The 23,020-nt window shown below is 42.5% G+C and overlaps 1 protein-coding gene across 1 annotated transcript in view; it reads left to right on the forward strand.

Moving 5' to 3' along the window:
• LOC137327226 (limbic system-associated membrane protein-like) overlaps positions 1-23,020 on the forward strand; it is a 693,787-nt gene that overhangs the window by 561,642 nt on the left and 109,125 nt on the right. Inside the window, exon 4 of the mRNA XM_067992822.1 lies at positions 17,805-17,939. Within this exon, the coding sequence (XP_067848923.1) occupies positions 17,805-17,939 (135 nt within the window). The remainder of the gene's footprint in view (positions 1-17,804; positions 17,940-23,020) is intronic.

Raw genomic sequence — 23,020 nt, forward strand, 5'->3', positions numbered from 1 at the left:
CCCAAACCCACGACCTCTACCACCTAGAAGGACAAGGGCAGCAGGCACAAGGGAACAACACCACCTGCACGTTCCCCTCCAAGTCACACACCATCCTGACTTGGAAATATATCGCCATTCCTTCATCGTCGCTGGGTCAAAATCCTGGAACTCCCTTCCTAACAGCACTGTGGGAGAACCTTCACCACACGGACTGTAGCGGTTCTAAAGGGCAATTAGGAATGGGCAATAAATGCTGGCCTTGCCAGCGATGCCCACATCCCATGAATGAATTTTAAAAAAGGCGACATGAGGAAACATTTTTTCATGCAGCGAATTGTAATGATCTGAAATGCACTGCCTGAAAAGGTGGTGGAAGCAGATTCAATAGTAACTTTTAAAAGGGAATTAGATAAATACTTGAAGGGAAAAAATTTACATGGCTATGGGGAAAGAGCAGGGGAATGGGACTAATTGGATAGCTCTTTCAAAGAGCCGGCACAAGCACGATGGGCTGAATGGCCTGCTTCTGTGCTGTACCTACTATGATACTATGAATAACTGCAGCTGTTGAAACAGTGATATTTATGGGGCAGAGTAATTATTTAAGAAGAGGGAATTCATATATTTTATATATATATATGTATATATTTAATTGTCATTTCAATGACAAAGTACCCATTTTTACTGATGGTTAGATTTAGCTGGTGTTATGTTGTGATGCTGAATCTTTTTATATGATATTGGTTACAGAGAGCTAGTTTAAGCATTACAGACAGAATAATCAATATGCTTTTACTGGATACAATTGCTGTGGCAAATGTGAACTTCAACCAGGATTCGGTTCTTGATTGCTTTGGAAAGGGGTAATTAAATATTGTATTGATGGTAACCAGATAATTTCATTTGTTTTGTACTGTAGTGATACTTTCATTGGTGCAGACACAGATCCCACTGTTTTTTTAATTTATTTTCTAATTTTTTAAAAAAGCATTTTCACATTGCTGAACACTTCTGCAATTGAGCTTCTTGTCAGAATCATAGACTGTTACAGCATAGAAGGAGACCATTAAACCCATAAAGTCTGCATTGGTGTTTTTTTTCCGAGTCATCTAGTCCAATCCCACTCTCCTGCTTCCTCCCCACACCAACTAACAAGGCAAGGGAATACACAATGAATGGGAGGACCCTAGGCAAGACAGAGGGTCAGAGGGATCTTGGTGTGCAAGTTCACAGATCCCTGAAGGCGGCGGAACAGGTAGATAAGGTGGTAAAGAAGGCATATGGGATACTTGCCTTTATTAGCCGAGGCATAGAATATAAGAGCAAGGAGGTTATGATGGAGCTGTATAAAACACTGGTTAGGCCACAGCTGGAGTACTGTGTGCAGTTCTGGTCGCCACACTACAGGAAGGATGTGATCGCTTTGGAGAGGGTGCAGAGGAGATTCACCAGGATGTTACCAGGGCTGGAGCGCTTCAGCTATGAAGAGAGACTGGGAAGATTGGGTTTGTTTTCCTTGGAGCAGAGGAGGCTGAGGTGGGACATGATTGAGGTGTACAAAATTATGAGGGGCACAGATAGGATGGATACTAAGGAGCTTTTTCCCTTCATTGAGGGTTCTATAACAAGGGGGCATAGATTCAAGGTAAAAGGCGGGAGGTTTAGAGGGGATTTGAGAAAGAACTTTTTCACCCAGAGGGTGGTTGGAGTCTGGAACTCACTGCCTGAAAGGGTTGTGGAGGCAGGAACCCTCACAACATTCAAGAAGCATTTGGATGAGCACTTGAAATGCCATAGCATACAAGGCTACGGACCAAATGCTGGAATATGGGATTAGAGTAGACAGGGCTTGATGGCCGGCGCGGACACGATGGGCCGAAGGGCCTCTATCCGTGCTGTATAACTCTATGACTCTATGACTATGACTTTTCATAGTCCTCTTTCTCAAACAACTGTTTAACAAATAATTTAATCCCTTTTAAAAAAGTTATGGACTCTGCATCAGCAATGGTTTATGACATCGAAATCCACATTCTAAACACCCTCTTTGTCTAAAGAAACTTTTTCTAACCTCATCTTCAAAGAGGGCATTTGAACTCCCTCCGGCGTTGGAAACTGGGTAGAATAGGAGTAAAATTCAAGCGGCTCTTTTTTCTGCTTCAATACCATCCCATGGCGATTTTATCGCCAGGCGGTTGAAGCATGCACCTGGTCAGAAATCCACAGTATGTATGAACATAAAGCTTATTTGATGCCCTGGCCACAGGTACAATTCCAATACACACAGAAAATGTGTATAACAAGATGGTTAACACTCAGGAGGCAAGAAGAAGTTGCAATAGCTGTTCATCAAGATTTATTTTTCCTCAGCTCTCTCTGGAGATCACGGTTTTCCTTGACATCTCTGCATTAACCTTGTGAGCACTCAATGGCCATATCAGCTATCAGTAAATGCAAATCTTTTCTTCAATTTTATCATGGAAAATTATTTTTCTGTAATCATAGCATTTCTGTATCTATAGCATGATAGAATTTTGGAAATATTTAGTTCTGTGAAACATTTATTAATCCACTGTATTGTGTTGGAATATATGAGAAGTAATATAATTTGATTTTTATGTGAAATGCTATTGCATTCATTAAAGGGCAGGGCCCAGCTGCTGCTTCTCGGGTCCAATGTGATCACATGATGTTAAATAATTCCACAATTAAGTTTTTAATCTTTTCTTAAAGTTTCACAGCTCAGGTTCACTCAAAAGCACAACTTCTGGTTTTAGATATGTTGCTAGGAAGCAAATTAAATACAAAATGCTTATTTGCTTTAAAAGGTGGTCCATGGCTAACATTGTCCAAGGGATCAACCAATGGCTTTTTTCAAAAAAATGGAAGTGTGAAATTGAACAGTCATTTATAAGTAAACTACCTCTTATCAAGAGGGAAGTGGACAAGGAAAATCTACCATGATTATTTCTTTAGAGTTCATTGATGAAGTATCCTTCTAGTATCTATTGTATGTGTGTGTATGTAAAACGTGGAAACTCATCATTTACAGCAAGTAATCAGTGTGACTGCCCTAATAGAGCTCTGCTAACTTTTGGATAGGTACGGTCGACAAGTATCACCATCCAACTTGCCAAGGTTCAACTGTGAATGTATTGTGCCATTTGTGGTCTGTTTCTCTTTATATAGAACTATGTTAAGCCCATCATTATTGTGCCTTTTTAACTCCTCACTATTTCAGTTTGGGATATAAATGACATTTCTTCCCATTCTGTCCTGATTAAACAATGATAGAATATTATACACTCACAAAACAGTTGTTTGATGTACAATACCAGTGATGTGGCTGCTTTGATCTTTTCCTTTTTTTTCAAAAAGGCAGTGCTGTTCTTTTTAACGTCAGCCTTTTAGTATGTTCATCAGATATTTCTGCTACATGAGGATGCCAAATCCTCTTTACAAAACTAGAAATAATTCAAATTACTAGAAAAAAAGGAATCCAAAGATCAAAATATGTTCATCAAGAGACTCTGTTTAAAAAGGAAGTAAAATCCAAACCTCACACTTTTTTGCGTGTCATTATCCACTGGTGAGCTACCTGCATTTAACACAATTAGACTTGGGAGGGTAATATTTCGGACAGATATCAGGAAGTGCTGTTTAATCAACAGCTGGACAAAGTTGGCAGGAAAAGTGGTTGAGCCCAACAATCAGTTAAGAAACATCTAAATATTGTAATCTGAAATTGGTAGAATTGTTCATCCTGAAAGGATGAAATCAAATGGGCTGAAGAGGCGTCTTCAACATTGTTGAAGCATCAGTCATCCACAGAGAACTGGAATTCCCAAATTTTCAGCTAATTCCCAATGAATGGCCAGCAGATATATCAAGTGTCATATGGTTTAAGGGTAAGCCAGTCAAATTGCTCTCTTGGTACTTAGTTAAGTGACTAGCATTAGGTTCTTCTTCAGCACTAAGGAAGGCTGGAACTTTGACCAGATTTCATTCCAAGCCTAATTTACCAAGATTCCTGGAGAACAGCCAATGACATCCTGGCAGATGATCAACAAGATTACAAAACTTCCTAAATTCTCACTCAATTTCTAATCTCAGATATCACTTCAATTGAGATGCTGAGGCTAGCACTTGTAGGTAAAGAATAAATAAATCTGTTCTGTATCCATTTATAGATTTAAGTAAAAACTCCATTTTGAGATTAGCCCTGCCACCTAAACAAGAGATTTTCCTTTGATTGATTTTTCATCTGTCTAATGCAAACCTGCCCATATTTCCTCAAGGGGTTGATTTTATAAATTCCATTCTGGATGAAAAATCAAGGGGGGTGAGCTGACTTCAAAGCCTGAATTCCCAATTTGCGCCTCATTGCACAATGCTCTGAGCTGGGAGTGTTGATTCCCAAAATCTAACTCTAAGTGTAAATCCTGAGAGGTCACACTCAGAACATTAGAATCCCAAATGAATGTGACTTCTATGGGGATATGAGGTTGGATTTTCTAACATGGAAGGATACTCCCACAGACATCAATAATGTGAACAGGGATCAGAAAAATGTCTCTCTGATACATTGCAGGATGCCTGCTTTGACTGCGTACTGCACAATTGTCTGGCTAGCCTTTTCTGTTGGCATTTGGTACTCTCGCATAGAATCTGTGACAGCTTGATTATGCATTATTAATACCTACTGACATGCAGCTCTTTATTTTCTGAGTTTTGGGTGAAGTCCTGCCCAATGAGTCTGCCCATTCAAAGTAAGTGTTGAAATCGTGCTGAATTCTTGGATGTGGGGAAGGGAGCTCTAAAGGTGACCAGAGTGATTTTTGTCAAGGCAATTTTTCAATCATCATGGTTTGCCTTTCAGAGTGCCCCAACCACAGTTTCTAATGCTTGGAGTGTTGGAAAATGAAAGAAGGAATGCCAGGAAAGTCAGCTGGTACCAGCCTGGGACTGCCCACACCACCATTATGTCATCAACGATATCTGCAGGCTCCCACACACCTACATGTTAATGTCTGAGGGCAGCACTCTCCACAGGCTCTAGATCGCCATGGAGGCACTTGTAGAGCTATGCATTTGCTGGAAGGACACCTACAAACATTCTCCACAGAGCAGCAGCACTGTCAGTCAAGGTCACCTCCTCCCTCAACTGTTATACTTCCACCTCCGTCCAGGCTAGCATAGGCATTATCTGCAATATTAAATTGCTGCCTATGGATGCATCAGCTAGTTGTTCAGGAGAGCTACCACTTAATGCTCCTTTCCACTGAATATTAACGGTAGTGCCTAATTTCCGACACTGATGGATTCCCCAAAATCTAGGGAATCATTGCTGGCCCTCATTTGGGACTCTGTTTGTCATGCTTTTATTGCATGGAGTTCTTTCAAGTGTGACAAGAGTTCCAGTTGAATGTTGCACCTGGAATGTGTGCCTTGCTGTAATACAGCAATGCATAGGAAGCAATCACAGGTTGTCCGAATATTTTGTATAGAGTAACAATGTGTAACAGGTTGAGAGGAAATACTTTGTAGCATACATACTTTGCCCATTTACTTGACATCGTAATCTTATCTTGGCAGCTTTTTCAGGTGTGCCATTTAAAAATAACAGAAGTTTTTATGCTTCTGTTAATCCTTTATCACATACATTTGTTTAAATATAGAAATTGAGCTTCATAATGGCCCAGTGAGTAAATGAACTGCCCAGTATAGTACTTAGTAATGCAGATGAGGAAGGTCCTGTGTTGGATTTTTTTTTTGCTGTGTTGACTTATGGGCTTGGGAGCATTATGAAGGAAGAAAATTAGCCAGGTTTCCCTTTCTGGTTGTTTTCCAGTGCTGCACTGGAAAGTGTGCACATATATGTCAGGTGAGGATAACACTGGGCTTGCATATGATGACCCCCACCTCCTGTCCTGCCTGGGCTTATGCATGAAGAATGGCCACTTGAGTGAGTACTGTAGAATTATGAGTTCCCACCTTCAGGAGCAGAGAAATTGCAATTCATTGTGAAATGCCTTCTCTGAAATTAAACTGTATCCGATATTGACATAGCTTGGATTTTGACAGTTCAAACTTAAACCAAGACCACAAATGATACATTTTAATTTGGGTTTGCTCTGAATTAAACTGCTGAGATTATGCAGAATTCTTCTGTCATGCAGGTAGAACATTCCATGTTGATCTTGCAGTTGACAGATAACAGTTAGCACTCTGCTGTCTTGAATTTGTGTATCTCGTTCCCTTTCAATTGTTTACAACAAATTAGTTGAGCTAAACACTTCTGAGGACTGATATACCAGTTCTTCAATCCTGTTCACTTTAATCAGTCCTGAAGCTTCTTTACTTGATGATTGGCATAAGTCACTCTTGTCTGTGGGGACAAACACTACATTCCTGAAGCTATTTGATAGAGTCTAGAAGAAAAATCTTCTGGGACAAGTGGAGCTCTGCCAGCAATTTTTGGTTTCCTCAAATAGAACTGCATGAGTAGCTGAGATGGAAAGTGTCTTACAATTAAATAGAAATGGAATAATCGGAATCCAACATAATCAAAATTAATCCAAAAAACCCCACAATTTAGTAAAGGTACCAGAATAAAACAAAAATGAACAGTTAAATCATGTAAAGTATACAGTCCTCACACTTTATATGAATGACTATGAGGGAAAACTTTCTGGTCCCTAAGGTTGGTGGTGTAGGAGTGTAGTGGGTGCTAAAGAACCATAAAATCTGGCTATAATCTGATCTGCGCCACTTTAGCAGGGAGTGCAATGTTGAAGCAGGCCTTTTAGACCAACCTAAAGTGGTCTTGCCGAGAAGGAGCTACAGCTTCATTTCAATGTCATAGGGCATTTAAATGAAGCCTATTGCAGTTTTCTGTCCAGAATGAACTGGGCTCATCCGGAGTGATGGAATTCTGAAAGGATTCAGGTATTCTTTTAAGCCACTTTTATTTTTCCAGTTTTGCAGTATGTTTTTAGTACTAACTCCTGTAAGCTGCCCTGTGTAGGGCCTTCCATTAAACTGAAAGCTAATGTCTGTTGTAAAACTGATATAGAAACTCAGAGAATCAGGACCACAATTGCGGGAAGGCATTACCTGGAGGCTGGGTATGAGAACACATGCTCAAGTATCCAGGGTTGAGTTCCTACCATGATTGGGTGCCAGAGAAACAAATGGCTGCTGTTGAGGCTCTACAGCTCCAATTGGTGGAATCACAATTCAATGGGTCCATGCTGTGGTCAGAGAGATAGTGGTAATATATTCACACGTTTTATGGTGAGTTGTGCGTTTCGTCACGCTGCTTGTGAGGAACTGATTCCTGGCATGGTGGGATTGTCATATTTGGAGAGATTGAGTAGAATATGCCTGTATTCTCTAGAATTTAGAAGAATGAGAGGTGATCTCATTGAAACATACAAAATTCTTACAGAGCTCGACAGGGTAGATGCAGCGAGGACGTTTCCCCTGGCTGGGGAGTCTGGAACCAGGGGTCACAGACTCAGAATAAGGGGTAGGCCATTTAGGACTGAGATGAGGAGAAATTTCTTCACTCAGAGGAGAATCTTTGGAATTCTCAGAGGGGTGTGGAGGCTCAGTCATTAAGTACATTCAAAACAGAGATTGATAGATTTCTAGATATTAAAGGCATCAAGGGATATGGGGATAGTGTTGGAAAATGGCATTGAGGTAGAAGATCAGCCATGATATTGTTGAATGGAGCAGGCTCGAGGGGCTGGATGGCCTACTCCTGCTCCTATTTCTTATGTTTTTATGTTCTTATGAACTCCAGTCACATGCTGTCTGAATAGCGAGGAATCAAACCTAAGCTTGTCAGTTAATGACCAAGTAATGACTATTCACCTTAGAAGGAGGTAAGCAGGGATTCTGTTGGGTTGAGGTGGTGCCAGACAACACACCTGGGGCATGATTTTAAAAGGGCGGCGAGATGGCAGCGGTGGGGGTGGGGGGGAACGTGCATGCGGGTAACCGAATAATAAAAACTTAACGTTCCCCAGGCGATCGCAACTTAATTGGTGGCCATTAATCTTGTTTCCGGGTTTGCCGTCCGAAAGCTGCGCAGCGGTCGGACTGTGCACTTGCATGATCTGCAGCGTCTAGATTTAAAGGGCCATTGCTCCAATGGATTTTGCTGGAGCAAAGAGCAAGAAGACCCAATGGAGCAGCACAGGGGCAAGGTTGGTCCAAGATCCAGCAATGCCTCACTTGAGGTGCTGCAGGCCGGGGTGAGGAGGAGGACGGAACTATTTTACCCAGCTGACAGGAGGAAGTGCCCTGCCTCTGCCACCAAGAAGGCCTGGCTCGAGGTGGCAGAGGAGGTCACCAACAGGAGCAACATCTCCTGCACCTGGGTCCAGTGCAGGAAGCGTTTCAATGACCTAACTAGGTCAGGAAGAGTGAGTACACTTACTGATTCTCCTGCATTCCATGTCACACTCCCCCCCACCATTCTGCTCTGCCAAGGCTACTCCATCACATCACTCCTCATACCCATTTAGGGCTCAGCCTCAACTTACCTTCACTTCCTGAGCACTTCCTCACCTCCCAATTTGTGACCACTCACCTCAATCCTGATCCAATGTGATGTCTCTGTCTGATACTCACCCTCTGATGCATCTCTTTCACGGTCAGCCTCACTGAAAGCAATGCATTCATCAGCTGACCACTTCACCATCACTCACTCACACGTCCGTACTTTCTCCCCTTCTATGAGAAGAGAGCGCAAAATGCACGCGAGAGGCCGAGGACTGGAGGGGGGGTGCCACAACAAATAGTGGTCCTCACAGAGGTGGAGGAGGAGGCCCTGGAGATCAGCCGCACCCTTGAATGCCAGTCCGACGGGGATGTCGAGACTGGCACCCCATAAACATCTGGTGACACAACTTTAACGTTCATCACACACATGAATCGATGTTAACAATGCTGGGCTTGTTGACCACTTCAGTATGCTCATCGCAACAAGACGCATCTGTGATGATGCTTAATGTTGCCTTCTGTTCTCTTACAGGCCGTTCAACGACCGCTATGACGGGAGAGGGTGATTCCTCAGAGGATCTCCTCGCCTCTGAGGATGCACAGTCATATCTTAGTGAGCCATCCACCAGTGCAGATACTAACACCTCGGTGGGTTCTAGTAGTCAGTTCTTTGGGTTGGCCCCTGGTGAACCACTATACACAAGTGAGCACGAGCATACACTGGTGGCAGGGACAGCTGTGGAGAGTCCGCGTCAGTGAGCGCACTCCTCTCCAGGCTCTGCTCAGCTGGACACGGATGCTGAACCCCTGGGGGCCATCCTTTAAAAGGAGAATGATCGAGGGACAGCAGCACATTTGCGAGGTACTGGAACATGTGACATGCACACTCTCCACAATAGCGCAGAGGATGGAGGTGTCCAACTCCTGCATTAGTGGAATGATGGCACAGGTACAGGAGGGAATCTCTGAGATACTGTCACAGGGACGTGAAGAACTGTCTGAGATAGTGTCGCACTGCTGAAATGTCTGAGATAGTATCGCAGGTAACTGCGGAAATGTCTGAGATAGTGTCGCAGGTAAGTTCGGAAATGTCTGTGATGGAGAGACCGCTAGCCTCCATTGAGCTTCAAGCATGGCTCACAAATGAGTCCATTCAGGTCCTGACAATGGCCGTTGGGACGCAGGGAGAACAAAATTCTGCCGCCTTAAACAGGCAGACAGAAACTGTACAACTGGGCTTACAAGGCATCATACATGTCCTCCAAACTGTTCTCCAGCGGGGTAGGTTTGGTCCAGGAGAGGGATGATGGCGAAAGGGGACATGGAAGTGGGGACTCCGCTCAAAGTGCTCCCACGTCTCACCCATTGCCCCCCTCTCAGCCAGTACCCTCAAAGCTGCCTCCTCTCCAGGTGGCCGAATCTGCCCCTGCACAGGTGCTGGTGGAACAGTCATTGGAGGGGCCCTCACGGGCTCCAAAACCCAGAGGGCATAGGCCGAAAGCATCGAAGCAGTCTGGGCATAGACATGAGCAACCTGCCACTACCTCTGCTGCAGCCACAGGGGATGCACCACGTAGAATTAGTGGGAAGGGAAAGGCTAAAGTTTAGTGATCACGAAGGGTATGCACAAAGGTGTCTGACAGACTGTCATGTTTTTCATTTATATTTGGTTTTTGATAAAGTCACATTAAATGTTATCATTCCCACCACTACTGCCACATCTTACCCATTCTTGACTGGCTTTTGTGATAGCGCCCTTTCATGTGCCTCATCATGAAAGGCGAGACTTGATGCCGCACAGTGGGTGACTTTACAGTGAGTGTATGTGTAGTTGCAGGACTGTTTGTGCGGGATGGGGGTGATGGCTGGTGTTGACGTTGTTCTTTCCAGGTGGTGTGAGGACCAGACGACTCTCGCTTTGTGATCTTATGAGAACCGTACACATATGAGTGACCCACTGGCCTCACAAGCAACCAGATTAGCCCTCCTCCTACTCCTGCTGCTCCTGCTCCTCCTCAATGTTCATTGCAGATGTGGATTCTGGATGAAGGCATGGGGCCTCATCAACCGGTACCCCTCTCTCTTGCTCCATGTTGTACAACACAACACACTACTCTAATGCGACCCACTCTCGCTAGTGCATATTAAGAACATAAGAACATAAGAAATAGGAGCAGGAGTAGGCCAATCGGCCCCTCGAGCCTGTTCCGCCATTCAATAAGATCATGGCTGACCTGATCCTAACCTCAAATCTAAATTCATGTCCAATTTCCTGCCCGCTCCCCCAGAACGCATCTTCAGCCATCCTAGCGCATGTTCAATGACTGATCTGGTGGCAATGTGGCTGTCATTGTATTGATGCTGTTGCTCGCTGATGGGATTTTTTTATTCGTTCATGGGATGTGGGCGTCGCTGGCGAGGCCGGCATTTATTGCCCATCCCTAATTGCCCTTGAGAAGGTGGTGGTGAGCCGCCTTCTTGAACCGCTGCAGTCCATGTGGTGAAGGTTCTCCCACAGTGCTGTTAGGAAGGGAGTTCCAGGATTTTGACCCAGCGACAATGAAGGAACGGCGATATATTTACAAGTTGGGATGGTGTGTGACTTGGAGGGGAACGTGCAGGTGGTATTGTTCCCATGTACCTGCTGCTCTTGTCCTTCTAGGTGGTAGAGGTCGCGGGTTTGGGAGGTGCAGTCCAAGAAGCCTTGGCGAGTTGCTTAAGTGCATCCTGTGGATGGTACACACTGCAGCCACAGTGCGCCGGTGGTGAAGGGAGTGAATGTTTAGGGTGGTGGATGGGGTAGCAATCAAGCGTGCTGCTTTGTCCTGGATGGTGTTGAACTTTTTGAGTGTTGTTGGAGCTGCACTCATCCAGGCAAGTGGAGAGTATTTCATCACACTCCTGACTTGTGCCTTGTAGATGGTGGAAAGGCTTTGGGGAGTCAGGAGGTGAGTCACTTGCACAGAATACCCAGCCTCTGGCCTGCTCGTGTAGCCACAGTATTTATATGGCTGATCCAGTTAAGTTTCTGGTCAAAGGTGACCCCCAGGATGTTGATGGTGGGAGATTCGGTGATGGTAATGCCATTGAATGTCAAAGGGAGGTGGTTAGATTCTCTCTTGTTGGAGATGGTCGTTGCCTGGCAGTTTTCTGGCGTGAATGTTACTTGCCACTTATGAGCCCAAGCCTGGATGTTCTCCAGGTCTTGCTGCATGCGGGCTCGGACTGCTTCATTATCTGAGGGGTTGCGAATGCAACTGAACACTGTGCAATCATCAGCGAACATCCCCATTTCTGACCTTATGATGGAGGGACAGTCATTGATGAAGCAGCAGAAGATAGTTGGGCCTAGGACACTGCCTTGAGGAACTCCTGCAGCAATGTCCTGGGGCTAAGATGATTGGCCACCAACAACCACTACCATCTTCCTTTGTGCTAGGTATGACTCTAGCCACTGGAGAGTTTTCCCCCTGATTCCCATTGACTTCAATTTTACTAGGGTTCCTTGGTGCCACACTCAGTCAAATGCTGCCTTGATGTCAAGGGCAGTCACTCTCACCTCACCTCTGGAATTCAGCTCTTTTGTCCATGTTTGGACCAAGGCTGTAATGAGGTCTGGAGCCGAGTGGTCCTGGCGGAACCCAAACTGAGCATCGGTGAGCAGGTTATTGGTGAGTAAGTGCCGTTTGATAGCACTGTCGACGACACCTTCCATCACTTTGCTGATGATCGAGAGTAGACTGATGGGGCGGTAATTGGCTGGATTGAATTTGTCCTGCTTTTTGTGGACAGGACATACCTGGACAATTTTCCACATTGTCGGGTAGATGCCAGTGTTGTAGCTGTACTGGAACAGCTTGGCTAGAGGCGCAGCTAGTTCTGGAGCACAAGTCTTCAGCACTAAAGCCGGGATATTCCTCAGAGGTGTCATGAACCAAGTGTGCAAGGGATATCCAGCCCTTAAGGCTGTTCGGTGCATGGAAGAGGTCCACGATGTTAGATTCCCTCAGGCTGAACGAATCATGGCAGCTGCCAGGGAATCTGGTGCACACGTGAAGAAATCTTTTGCGGTGGTCACAAACGAGCTGAGTGTCGATGTAGTGATATCACTTTCTGTTGATGAACAGTCCTGGCTCTTGTGGAGGTGCTCGAATTGCTATATGCGTGCAATAGATTGCACCCTGTACATGTGGGAAGCCAGACACAGAGTCGAAACCCACTGCCCTCTCCGTCTGGCTGAGGTCGTCCATGGGGAATTTGAGGTATTGCGAGGCCCTGCGAAACAAACCGTCAGTGACCTGCCTTATGCACTTGTGGGCAGGTGACTGAGAGACCACGGTGATGTCCCCGGTGGCACCCTGGAATGATCCGGAGGCGAAGAAATTGAGGGCAGCAGTCACTTTAACAGCGACAGGTAATGAGATGCCGCCAGGCCCAGCCGGGAGCAGCTCGGCAGGAAGAAGGCTGCAAATGTCTGCGACCGCCTGGCGACTCACTCTGAGCCTCCATATGCACTGCTCCTCAGAGAGGTCCACGAAGCTCAGCCCCTGTCTGTAGACCCTCTGACGAGAATAGTGCCTCCTGCAACGTCACTCCCTCTGTTGTTCTCCTCTCTGCTCTTGTGTAGGTGCCTGTGGCGCAGCACTGTTGTGGAGCTACAAGTGGTGGAAGTGCTCACTGTGCCTGGTGAGGATGGTGATGTTTCTCATCCTCGGATGTACTGGTGAATGCAGCCATCATGCCCCCCCCCCCATCCTGATGGTGTCAGTTTGAGGGGATCCGAAAAGTTGGTAAATATGTGTAATCAGAACAATTCTGAGTGGAAACCAAGGATTTTCAGTCTGAACACAAAGATCTTCCAGCGAAAAGTTTGCCTGAGAGAACTGAGTGCCCTGCTGCAATAACTGACGTTTTATCCCCATCTGTCAAACAGGGATTTAAATGTCCAAATGGCTGCCGGCTGAAACACGACTACTTTCCCATGGCGTGCCTCACGCAGCACGGGAAACACGTTGAGGCAGCGTTGAAATCACTTGCCTTCATTCTTAATTAAATTTATGTACATTTCAAGTACTTTAAGTACTTGAATTACTGCTTTAAATATCGTCCCACCAGCTTCATTGCCGGCAGGACTTCCAGGTTCGGGAACAGCGCCCGCACCCAGATGGCTCTGGGTCGTCGGCGTTCTTCGGTGGGTTGGAGCCGGCATTTCTGCCCGCTCCTCAAAACCTGATTTTCTTTGCCCCCCACACCCCCAACGCACCTGTTCTTTTCTTTTAAAATCGTGCCCCTGGTGTTCATAACCAAGTTATCAAGAGCTTTGTAATCTGATACCTGATCTAGGCAAGTTAGCAGCAATGCAGGAAACTGTTGATAACTGACCAGCCAGATAGGCTCATTAATGGAAGTTGAAAGGGTAGTTATGTCACTGGTGGCCGAGCCGCTAAGCTTTAGATAAAAGATTAGCACTGGCACAGAGCAATAAGCATAATGCTCACAGATTTGATCTGATAGGCTTCATTCTGCCTACCACATGGCAGTATAAAAATGAATATGTAAAGAAACGTAATAAATCATAAACTATATACTATGAAGAAAAACAGATGTGTTAGATTAAATATTTGACAGTTAACTCTTAAGATTATGTTGGCATTCATAATCTGTTCAAGTTTTGCTCTTGTGGTTTGTGACATCACTGAAATTGCTCATTTGAATTAATAATAATGCTTACATTCATACACTGCCTTATCATATCTCAAAGCACTTCACACAAATAATTTCTTTGAAGTGCAGTAATTATTGTCCTGTAGGCAATGTCCCATGTGCCACAATGAGATGAATGACCAATTAAGCCGGTTTTTAAGGGAGAAATGCTGGCCAAGGCATGGAGAAATCCTTGCATTTTTTCGGATAGCACCACGGGATCTTTGGCTGCTTTTATGTTGATGCTTATTTCGCTTAGATTCTCTGAGACCAGTGCCTATGAACCAGCTTTTGCTGTTTGCATTATTAAGTCCTGCTCACTGTTGGATAAATGTATTAAGAAGGGCTCAGATGTGTGAACTCTTTGTATCTTTAGGGCCTGTGACATAAATCAAAATGCATTCAGGTCCTACATTATGTGGCACTGCTTTCATCTGAGGACATCCACATCAAACAAATAGAGTAGTCTGCAACAGTAAGAAACCCTATTTATGAAAGAAAAAATATATATTTTATGTACATTAAAAAAAATAACACATGCCTCAAAATCAATTTATGGCAATTATCCAATCTCATTGCTCATAATGTGAAACCCCTTGACTAGATTCCTGTCTTCTGATTTACGTAGAGATATTTATCATCTTCTTCATAATACTAGAAATGTGTTCGTAACGTTTACTTATCATACACAAATTAGGGAGCTGTTAAACTTCCTCAGCCGGGTTCGGATTTGAATATTAGTGTCAGTCTGAATCTTTTGGCAAATGTCATTAAGTCTAGTGCAGCATGAATTTGTTACATTTAGTACATTTTAATGCATTCTTTATATAGCTGTATCAAGTAATTGTGTGCATAAGTGTAGTTACTATGCTGTTCACTTGCTGAAATTAGACCACAATATTAAAACAGCACAGATTCTATAAACTAGATCATTCATCTACCCATATAATCCCTTTCATTTTCATTTTGTTCTAGAAAATGTGCTCATGCCATAAATGATGTGCTCTGCTCCATTTCCAATTCCACTCTTTCAATATTAATATTTTCAACCACAGCAAATAGGGTTGAGAGTAACACACCATGCATAATATATAATAGCTGTTATAATTACACATACTATTGAGATCCTAAAGGTATTGGCATAATGTATTGAGGCTCTCAATATACCAAGTACAATTAATTTCAGAGATATTACACAGTGAACTTTGTCATTTTAGATAATGGCAAAAGTAATCTCTTTTAGTTTATTTCAGCAACAGATAGCAGAAAATATTTGGGAAGATCATCAATATTTCTATGTTAGCCACAAGCAAAGCAGGGAAGGGGAATTGTTGCTGATATTTGTGTTCATTGTAAAAAAACATATTCTGACAATGAAATGTATTCTCTAAGGAAGAAAGTGGCTTTGAGCCATGGCTGCAGGGCTGTACTCATAACCATTGTTGCATTGTCCCAGCAAAAATCAAGCACAACTTCTCTATGCTTGTTTTTTCCCACTTCAGATTTGTGAAATTGTGAAGTACTGTGAAAGGAATCTTTTCAACTTTCTCTTGTATTGCTCTGTGTAAGACAAATCTTAAAATGACAGATAATACCCATCAAATCTTGATATCAGAATTCACAATATGTACATGTGTCTCTGGTTCATATATTATACCAGATTTTGTGTATGCAAATCTAAACTGGTGCTGATGAACTAAATTATGTTTCACTCAACTTAAGGGCACAAATAAAGCACCATGATGCGGTATTCTTAATTAAATTGAGCCCCAGATGTGTCCTGTCCTCCTATATGTGGCTTCAAACCCTTTCTGAATTTGAAACAACATTCAAAATATGATTAATAATATCAGAGAACCCAACATTTAGATCTTTGTGAAGACAAGGCTGAGGTCACACCACCTGGGTGACACAGAATCTGCACATACCATCACAACATTAGGGACATTCAAAATGTTACATGCTAGGCCAGGACAGTTAAGATTACAGAAGGATGTCATTCAGTGCACTGAATTGCCTTTTCTCATCCAAGCCTTTTATTTTGTTGTCATGGTTTTTAAGTTGTACCCAAAATAAGTTTGTAATACTGTAATTCTGTTATACTAATTTGAGTTAAACCCAATAATACCGTGTCATTGCAATAATAAAAATCCATTCTGTTCTATGCTAAATATCAGTCACCTTTTTAGATCTATACATGAGATGTCCTTGAACATCTCTCCTCCACAGTCCACTTTTATGGCACTGTTCCCTCCTGGTTCTATTGAACTTGTATCATCAACACTATGTTCCCTCAAATGGCTTCTCTTCTCATGCCGGTTAAGTCACCGGTAGTGAATGGTAGGGACCCATCCTTATCCCCTTCCTCCATCATTTACCTGCTAGCCCTTGGTAACATCTTTCAGTAGCATGAGATCAGCTTTTACGTGTACACCAGCAACATTCAGCTCTACCTCTCCGCCTCTTCCATCCCCTTCAACTGCCTATTTTGACATTAAGCAATCGGTCATCGATAATTTTCTCCAGCTTAATAACGCCAAACTATAGCAATCCTCTTTGGTTCTCACAAACAGCTATGCAACTCTGGCCTCAATTCTATTAACATCCCTAAACTAATGCAGTGGGTCGTGTACTCACCCACACCAAGGCCGATATTTCCATTGTTCCAGTTCTTGCTGGGCTCCAAGATCCTCATCCTCACCTTCAAATTCCTCCATTGCCATGCCACTCCCTATCTTTGCAACTTCCTCCAACCTCTCTGAGATGCTTCTCTACACGGGAGGAGTAGTATACAAGTTGTTCTTGTGATTGTATATGACTGTAATCATTTAATGTGAACCTTCTGATGATGCTAACTGTAGTGTGGTAGAATTACATAGAATTATATCGAATGCACAGCACAGAAACAGGCCATACGGCCCAACAGGCCCATGCCAGTGTTTATGCTCCATACGAGCCTCCTCCCACCCTTTTTAATCTACCGCCATCAACATATCCTTCTATTCCTTTCTTCCTCATGTATTTATCTAGCTTCCCTTAAATGTATCAATGCTAATCGCCTCAACTACTCCTTGTGGTAGCGAGTTCCACATTCTTACCGCTCTCTGGGTAAAGAAGTTTCTCCTGAATTCCCTATTGGATTTATTAGTGACTATCTTGTATTTATGGCCCCTAGTTCTGGTCTCCCCCGCAAGTGAAAACATCTTCTCTACGTCTACCCTATCAAACCCTTTCATAATGTTGAAGACCTCTATCTGGTCACCCCTCAGTCTTGTTTTCCAATGTAGTTCAGTTATTAATAGCACATCAATTTGTGCCCTGTCCAATCTTAGATATTGTTGAGGTGAGCTCAGATTATATGGTACTCGATCAATGTTGTACTTGTTGATGCTGATGACTGAACTCTAGTGGCATCTTTTTGATTGAGTTGACTCATATAGAACATCTCAGGAGCCAAATGTATAAACACATATCATGTAGAAACACTTCGACCAATGCAAGTTATGATTCATTTCACCTCTAGATTTGTTGAGTATTATGGAACAAAAAGTGTGATTATGCAATATTATTTCTTTAAATAATACATTCTTTAACTTCTATTTTAGCCAGGGAAATCGAAGAAGAAGAGGAATACCTGGAAATCTTCATGATCAACAGATACCAAGCAGGCTTTTATGAGTGCAAAGCTGCCAACGAAGTTTCCACTGCCGATGAGAAAAAAGTCCATATCACTGTTAACTGTAAGTTGTCAACAAAGCTGCTTCTTTTCATTCTTCTTGTTTTCTAAAAGGAGAAAGAGTGCTGTGCTTAGACAGGTGTTTAATGGTTTAACACATTGTTGAACGACATTTGTTCCACATTTTTAAAAATGGAACAAATTTAGTCAAACTTTACAAGGAATTTTTGCAAGTAAGCTTATAATAGCTTCCATTCAACACCTTGAAAATTGCAACATTCCCATGCACTAAACATAGATATGCTCAGCAATCAATATTTCCTACTTGCTCACTCTTGGCCTGACACAGAGACTCATATTTATCTACAGATACAGCTAATCTATTTGTGTAAATTTATGCTATTTCATTCTTACAGATAAAGAAATAGAAATATTTTTAACCAAGTTGTCACTCCAACTGCATGGCTGCTTGCTGACCTACATTGTCCCTCAGCCTCGCAATCTCCCAATACCACAAATTTAAAATTCTGCTGTTTACGTCCATTTTTACGTTCCGGTGTATGTTAATGAGATTGGCAGGAAATTTGGGTGTTAATAGACATCAGTAAAATGGGAACATGATGGGCGTGATTTCATGTGTAACTTCCCAATTACATCCCCACAGGAAATTCCATCCTTAAAAGTCGACACCAACCGAGTTAAGAAGAATTGACATATAATTTCCTGTTTTATTCCTTACCCCTGTTTGAACAGGGGTGTGACATTTGCCAGTCCACTGGCACAATTCCTGAATCCAAAGATTTTTGCAAAATTATTGTTAGCGCCTTCACTATGTCCTTGTCAGCCTCCTTCAGTATTCTGAGATACATACCAACTAGACTTGGTGACTTTTCTACTTGTAGTTCCATTAACTGTTTTAGTATAATTTTCTCTTGAATATTTATCCCCAATAGTGGGTCTTCCACATATTCTTCAGATTCCTATACAGTCCAAATTTCACCGTCCTCTGTAAAAACTGTAAAAGAGAAATACCCATTAAGTATCTCTGCCATTCCCTCACTCTGAAGTACAAGACAGCTTCATTTATCTGTAAGTTTTCCATCCTGTCTTCAACCACTGTCATCAGCCTTCATTGAGTACCATTGTGAACAACACTCATGGCTGATGAGTTGGACCTCACCTGAATTAGTGAAATTGCCAGTAGGAGAGATTGTGATCTACCTGCCTTGGTTTACTTTGAGTATATTGGGCTACAGAATTCATAGATCAGGTTACTTCAAGTAGAACATTGCATGACTCTTTTTTTTTCCTGTAAAAATCTCAAAGAATAAGTTTTAAAGCTTTTAAAAATCAAAGCACACTGGAAGAATGCCTTCACAATCTGTAAGGTCCACTCATACCCCCATTGTATTACACTATGTAGAATTGGTTTCATGCCTTTTTTCTGCTGCATTTATATTGCTGGACTGATTCCTGAAGCAATTTCTCAATTGCCAGCTCGAGCTTTTGTTGCTGGTGGAACTACTTAGTTTATTTTGCAGAGTAGTTTCTGTAACAATCAGCACTATCTCCCCTTCTTCCCAATGAACCATAGGAGTTTATAGCACAGAAGGACACCATTGAGCCCATTTTGTCTATGCTAGAGCAATCAAAACAAAAACACACTTACCCACTCTCTTCCCATAGCCCTGTATCTTCCCCTACCTCAAATACTTTTCCCTTAAAAGATACATAGGTCTCTGCCTCAACGATTCCATGTGGCAAAACATTCCATACTCCAACAACACTCTGCATAAATTCATTTTTTCTGAACTCTTTCCTCACTGTCAGTGATAATTTGAAATTGATGTGCTCCATCACTGATTCCCTAACAGGAGGAAATAGTCATCTTTTATTCACTGTGTCATAACCCTTCATAAATTTAGAAACCTCTGTTAAATCTCCTTTTAGCTTTCTCTGCTCCAGTGGAAATATTTCCAGGATCTCAAGTCTCTCTTTGTAATTATAGTTTCCCACCCCTGGCATCACCTTGGTGAATCTAGCTTTAATGTCCTTTCCATAACATACTGCACACAATCTAACTGCGACCTAGCCACTGCCTTGTACAAATTTATCATTATTCCTTTTAGTGGGTGAAAATCAACCCATCAAAACTTTTTAGGCATGACTAAAAAATGGGCTTTCCCATTTTATATTTACATCAGCTTTTTTGGTAAAATTATCAACAGAGGAAATGTTAACCCCTTGGTGTTCCCAAACAAATGCTTTGTTGTGATGTATTTTTGTTCTGTATTTTCATTACAGTATTTTTGGGGTTAAAACAACGTTATCTTAAGGAAATAATCCTTTCAGGGAACTGCACATTTGACCATGCCAGTATAAACATTCCCAGAGACAAACACTGACATTCTCCATATTTCCTTGTAGACTCCAGACCGCTCCTGTTTATGTAATCTATGATTTTTCCCCTACATTCAGACCCAAGCCCCTATGAATTAGCTTTCTCCCCAGTCCTGTTCCCTCTCTCTTCCTTGTCCATCTCCTCCTGCCTTTAATTCCCTTTTATTACATAAAATTACATATAACATGAGGCACTATTACATATAAAAATTCAGTAGAAAATGGAATAATGCCAGAGGACTGGCAGACAGCTAATGTAATTGCTATATTTAAAAAGGGAGATAGAACAAGTCCAGGGAACTATAAACCAGTTAGCTTAACATCGGTGTTAGGAAAGATAATGGGATCTTCATTCTGATGTAATAGAAAAACATATAGAAAACAAAAGTATAATAAAAAGAGTAGTCAGCACAGATTTTAGAAGGGAAAGTCATGCTTCACTAACCTTATTGAATTCTTTGAAGAAGCAACAGAAAGGGTAGACAAGGGTAATGCAGTAGATGTAATATATTTGGATTTTCAAAAGACCTTCGTTAAAGTATCACATTGTAGACTCATGACTAAGATCAGACATGTGGAGTCAGGGGACAGGTAGCAGAATGGATAGCAAACTGGCTACAAAACAGAAAACAGAGAGTAGGGGTTAAGGGTAGCTACCCAGACTGGCAAAAGTTGGGAAGTGGTGATCCTCAGGGATCAGTGCTGGGACCACTGTTGTTCACAATTTACATAAACGACTTAGGAATTGGAAGTACAATTTCAAAATTTGCAGACGACACCAAATTGGGGGGTGTAGTTAATACAAAGGAAGAATGCGTTAAAATGCATTAATGAACTGGGTGTGTAATTGGCAAATGAATTTTGATATAGATAAGTGTGAGGTGGTTCATTTTGGTAGGAAGAATAAGGAAGCCCCATATTGCTTGGGTAATAAGAGTCTAAAAAATGGGCTTTAACCTTGGTTTTAACCCCAAAAGTACTGTAATAGGAGGGAAGTAGAGGAGCAAAGGGATCTCGGGGTACAGATACATATCACTAATAGTAGACTACAGGTTAATAAGGACATAAAAAAGGCAAACCAAGCACTGGGGTTCATTTCTAGAGGGATAGAATTGAAAAGCAGAGAAGTTATGTTAAACTAGTGTGGAGCCATGGTTAGACCGCACTTGGAGTACTGCGCACAGTTCTGGTCTTCATATTATAAAAAAGATACAGAGGCATTGGAGAAAGTGCAAAAAGGATTCACAAGAATGATACCAGAATTGAGAGGATATATTTATCAGGAAATACTGAACAGGCTGGGGCTCTTTTCTCTAGAAAAGAGAAGGCTAAGGGGTAACCTGATAGAGGTCTTTAAGATAATGGAAGGGTTTGATAGGGTAGACGTGGATAAAATGTTTCCACTTGTGGGGGAGTCCAAAACTAGAGGCCATAAATATAAAATAGTCACTAATAAATCCAATAGGGAATTCAGGAGAAACTTCTTCACCCAAAGAGTGGTAAGAATGTGGAACGCGCTACCACAAGGAGTAGTTGAGGCAAATAGCATAGATGCATTTAAGGGGAAGTTAGATAAGCACATGAGCGAGAAAGGAATAGAAGGGTATGCTGATAGGAGTAGATAAAGTAGGGAGAGAGGAGGTTTGTGTGGAGCATAAATGCTGGCATAGACCAGTTGGGCCAAATGTCCTATTTCTGTGCTATAGACTGAATGTAACTCGATGTAAATGAGGGCCCGAGACTCAAGTGCACCCATCACACGACTGGTCGTTATCTATCGCTAAATCTGGTTGGACCGTGTTAAGCATTATTGCCACAGTCTCTATTACCCCAGGATCAGTCTGGATGGTAAGAACAACCCACAACCCTTTTTTTCTGCAACAGACTACCTGCTGAAACCTCTTCCTTTGCCCCTTTCACCATCATCTCCAATATCAAGCGTGAGAAGCTCATGGATTTCTTTGTCTTAAAGTTTGAGACCATTTGTGCAGTTGTCTCAGGTGCCATGTCCCCCTCGTTACCCTTGCTAATGACCGTCACTTAACCCCTCACCCACTAACAATATCCTCTGTGACCCTGGCATTTTATCCCTCCTTGTCTACCTTGACCTTTCTGCACGTTCATTGCTCCTTTTCTCCTCTGTAAAGTGCCTCGGTGTATTTTTCTACGTTAAAGGCACTTTATCTAGCTGGCTTTCATTGCACTACTGAGGGAGTGCTGCACCGTTGGAAGTGCCGTCCTTCAGATGAGACGCTAAACTGAGGCGCCGTCTGTCTTCTTAGGTGGGTGTTAAAGATCCCAAGTCAGTATTCGAAGAAGAACAGTGGTGTTCTACTGGTGTTCTGGCCATCATTTATCTCTCATCCAACACCTAAAACAGATAATCTAGTCATTTATTTCATTGCTGTTTGTGGAACCTTGTTATGTACAAATTGGCTGTCATGTTTAGTATGGTACAACAATGGCTTTCTTCAAAAGTTAGCTGTAAAATGCCTTGGGACATCCTGAGGTTGTGAAAGGTGCTATATAAATGCAAGTTCTTTCTTTTATAAATGAAAGTTGTTGTTGCTAGAAATGAGATACCCTTCACCAGCTGGGGAGCAGCTCACTGAGCCAGCTGACCAATGTGTGCAGGGTACAGCCAATCAAATTCAGAAAGGAACTGATATGGGGGTAAGTATTTTAAATGTGACTAGATGAGTCAAGTGAACACACAGAATAATAATCAAAGCAAGTACTGCTTAC

The sequence above is a fragment of the Heptranchias perlo genome, chromosome 11 (assembly GCF_035084215.1).
Source record: "Heptranchias perlo isolate sHepPer1 chromosome 11, sHepPer1.hap1, whole genome shotgun sequence".
NCBI lineage: Eukaryota > Metazoa > Chordata > Chondrichthyes > Hexanchiformes > Hexanchidae > Heptranchias > Heptranchias perlo.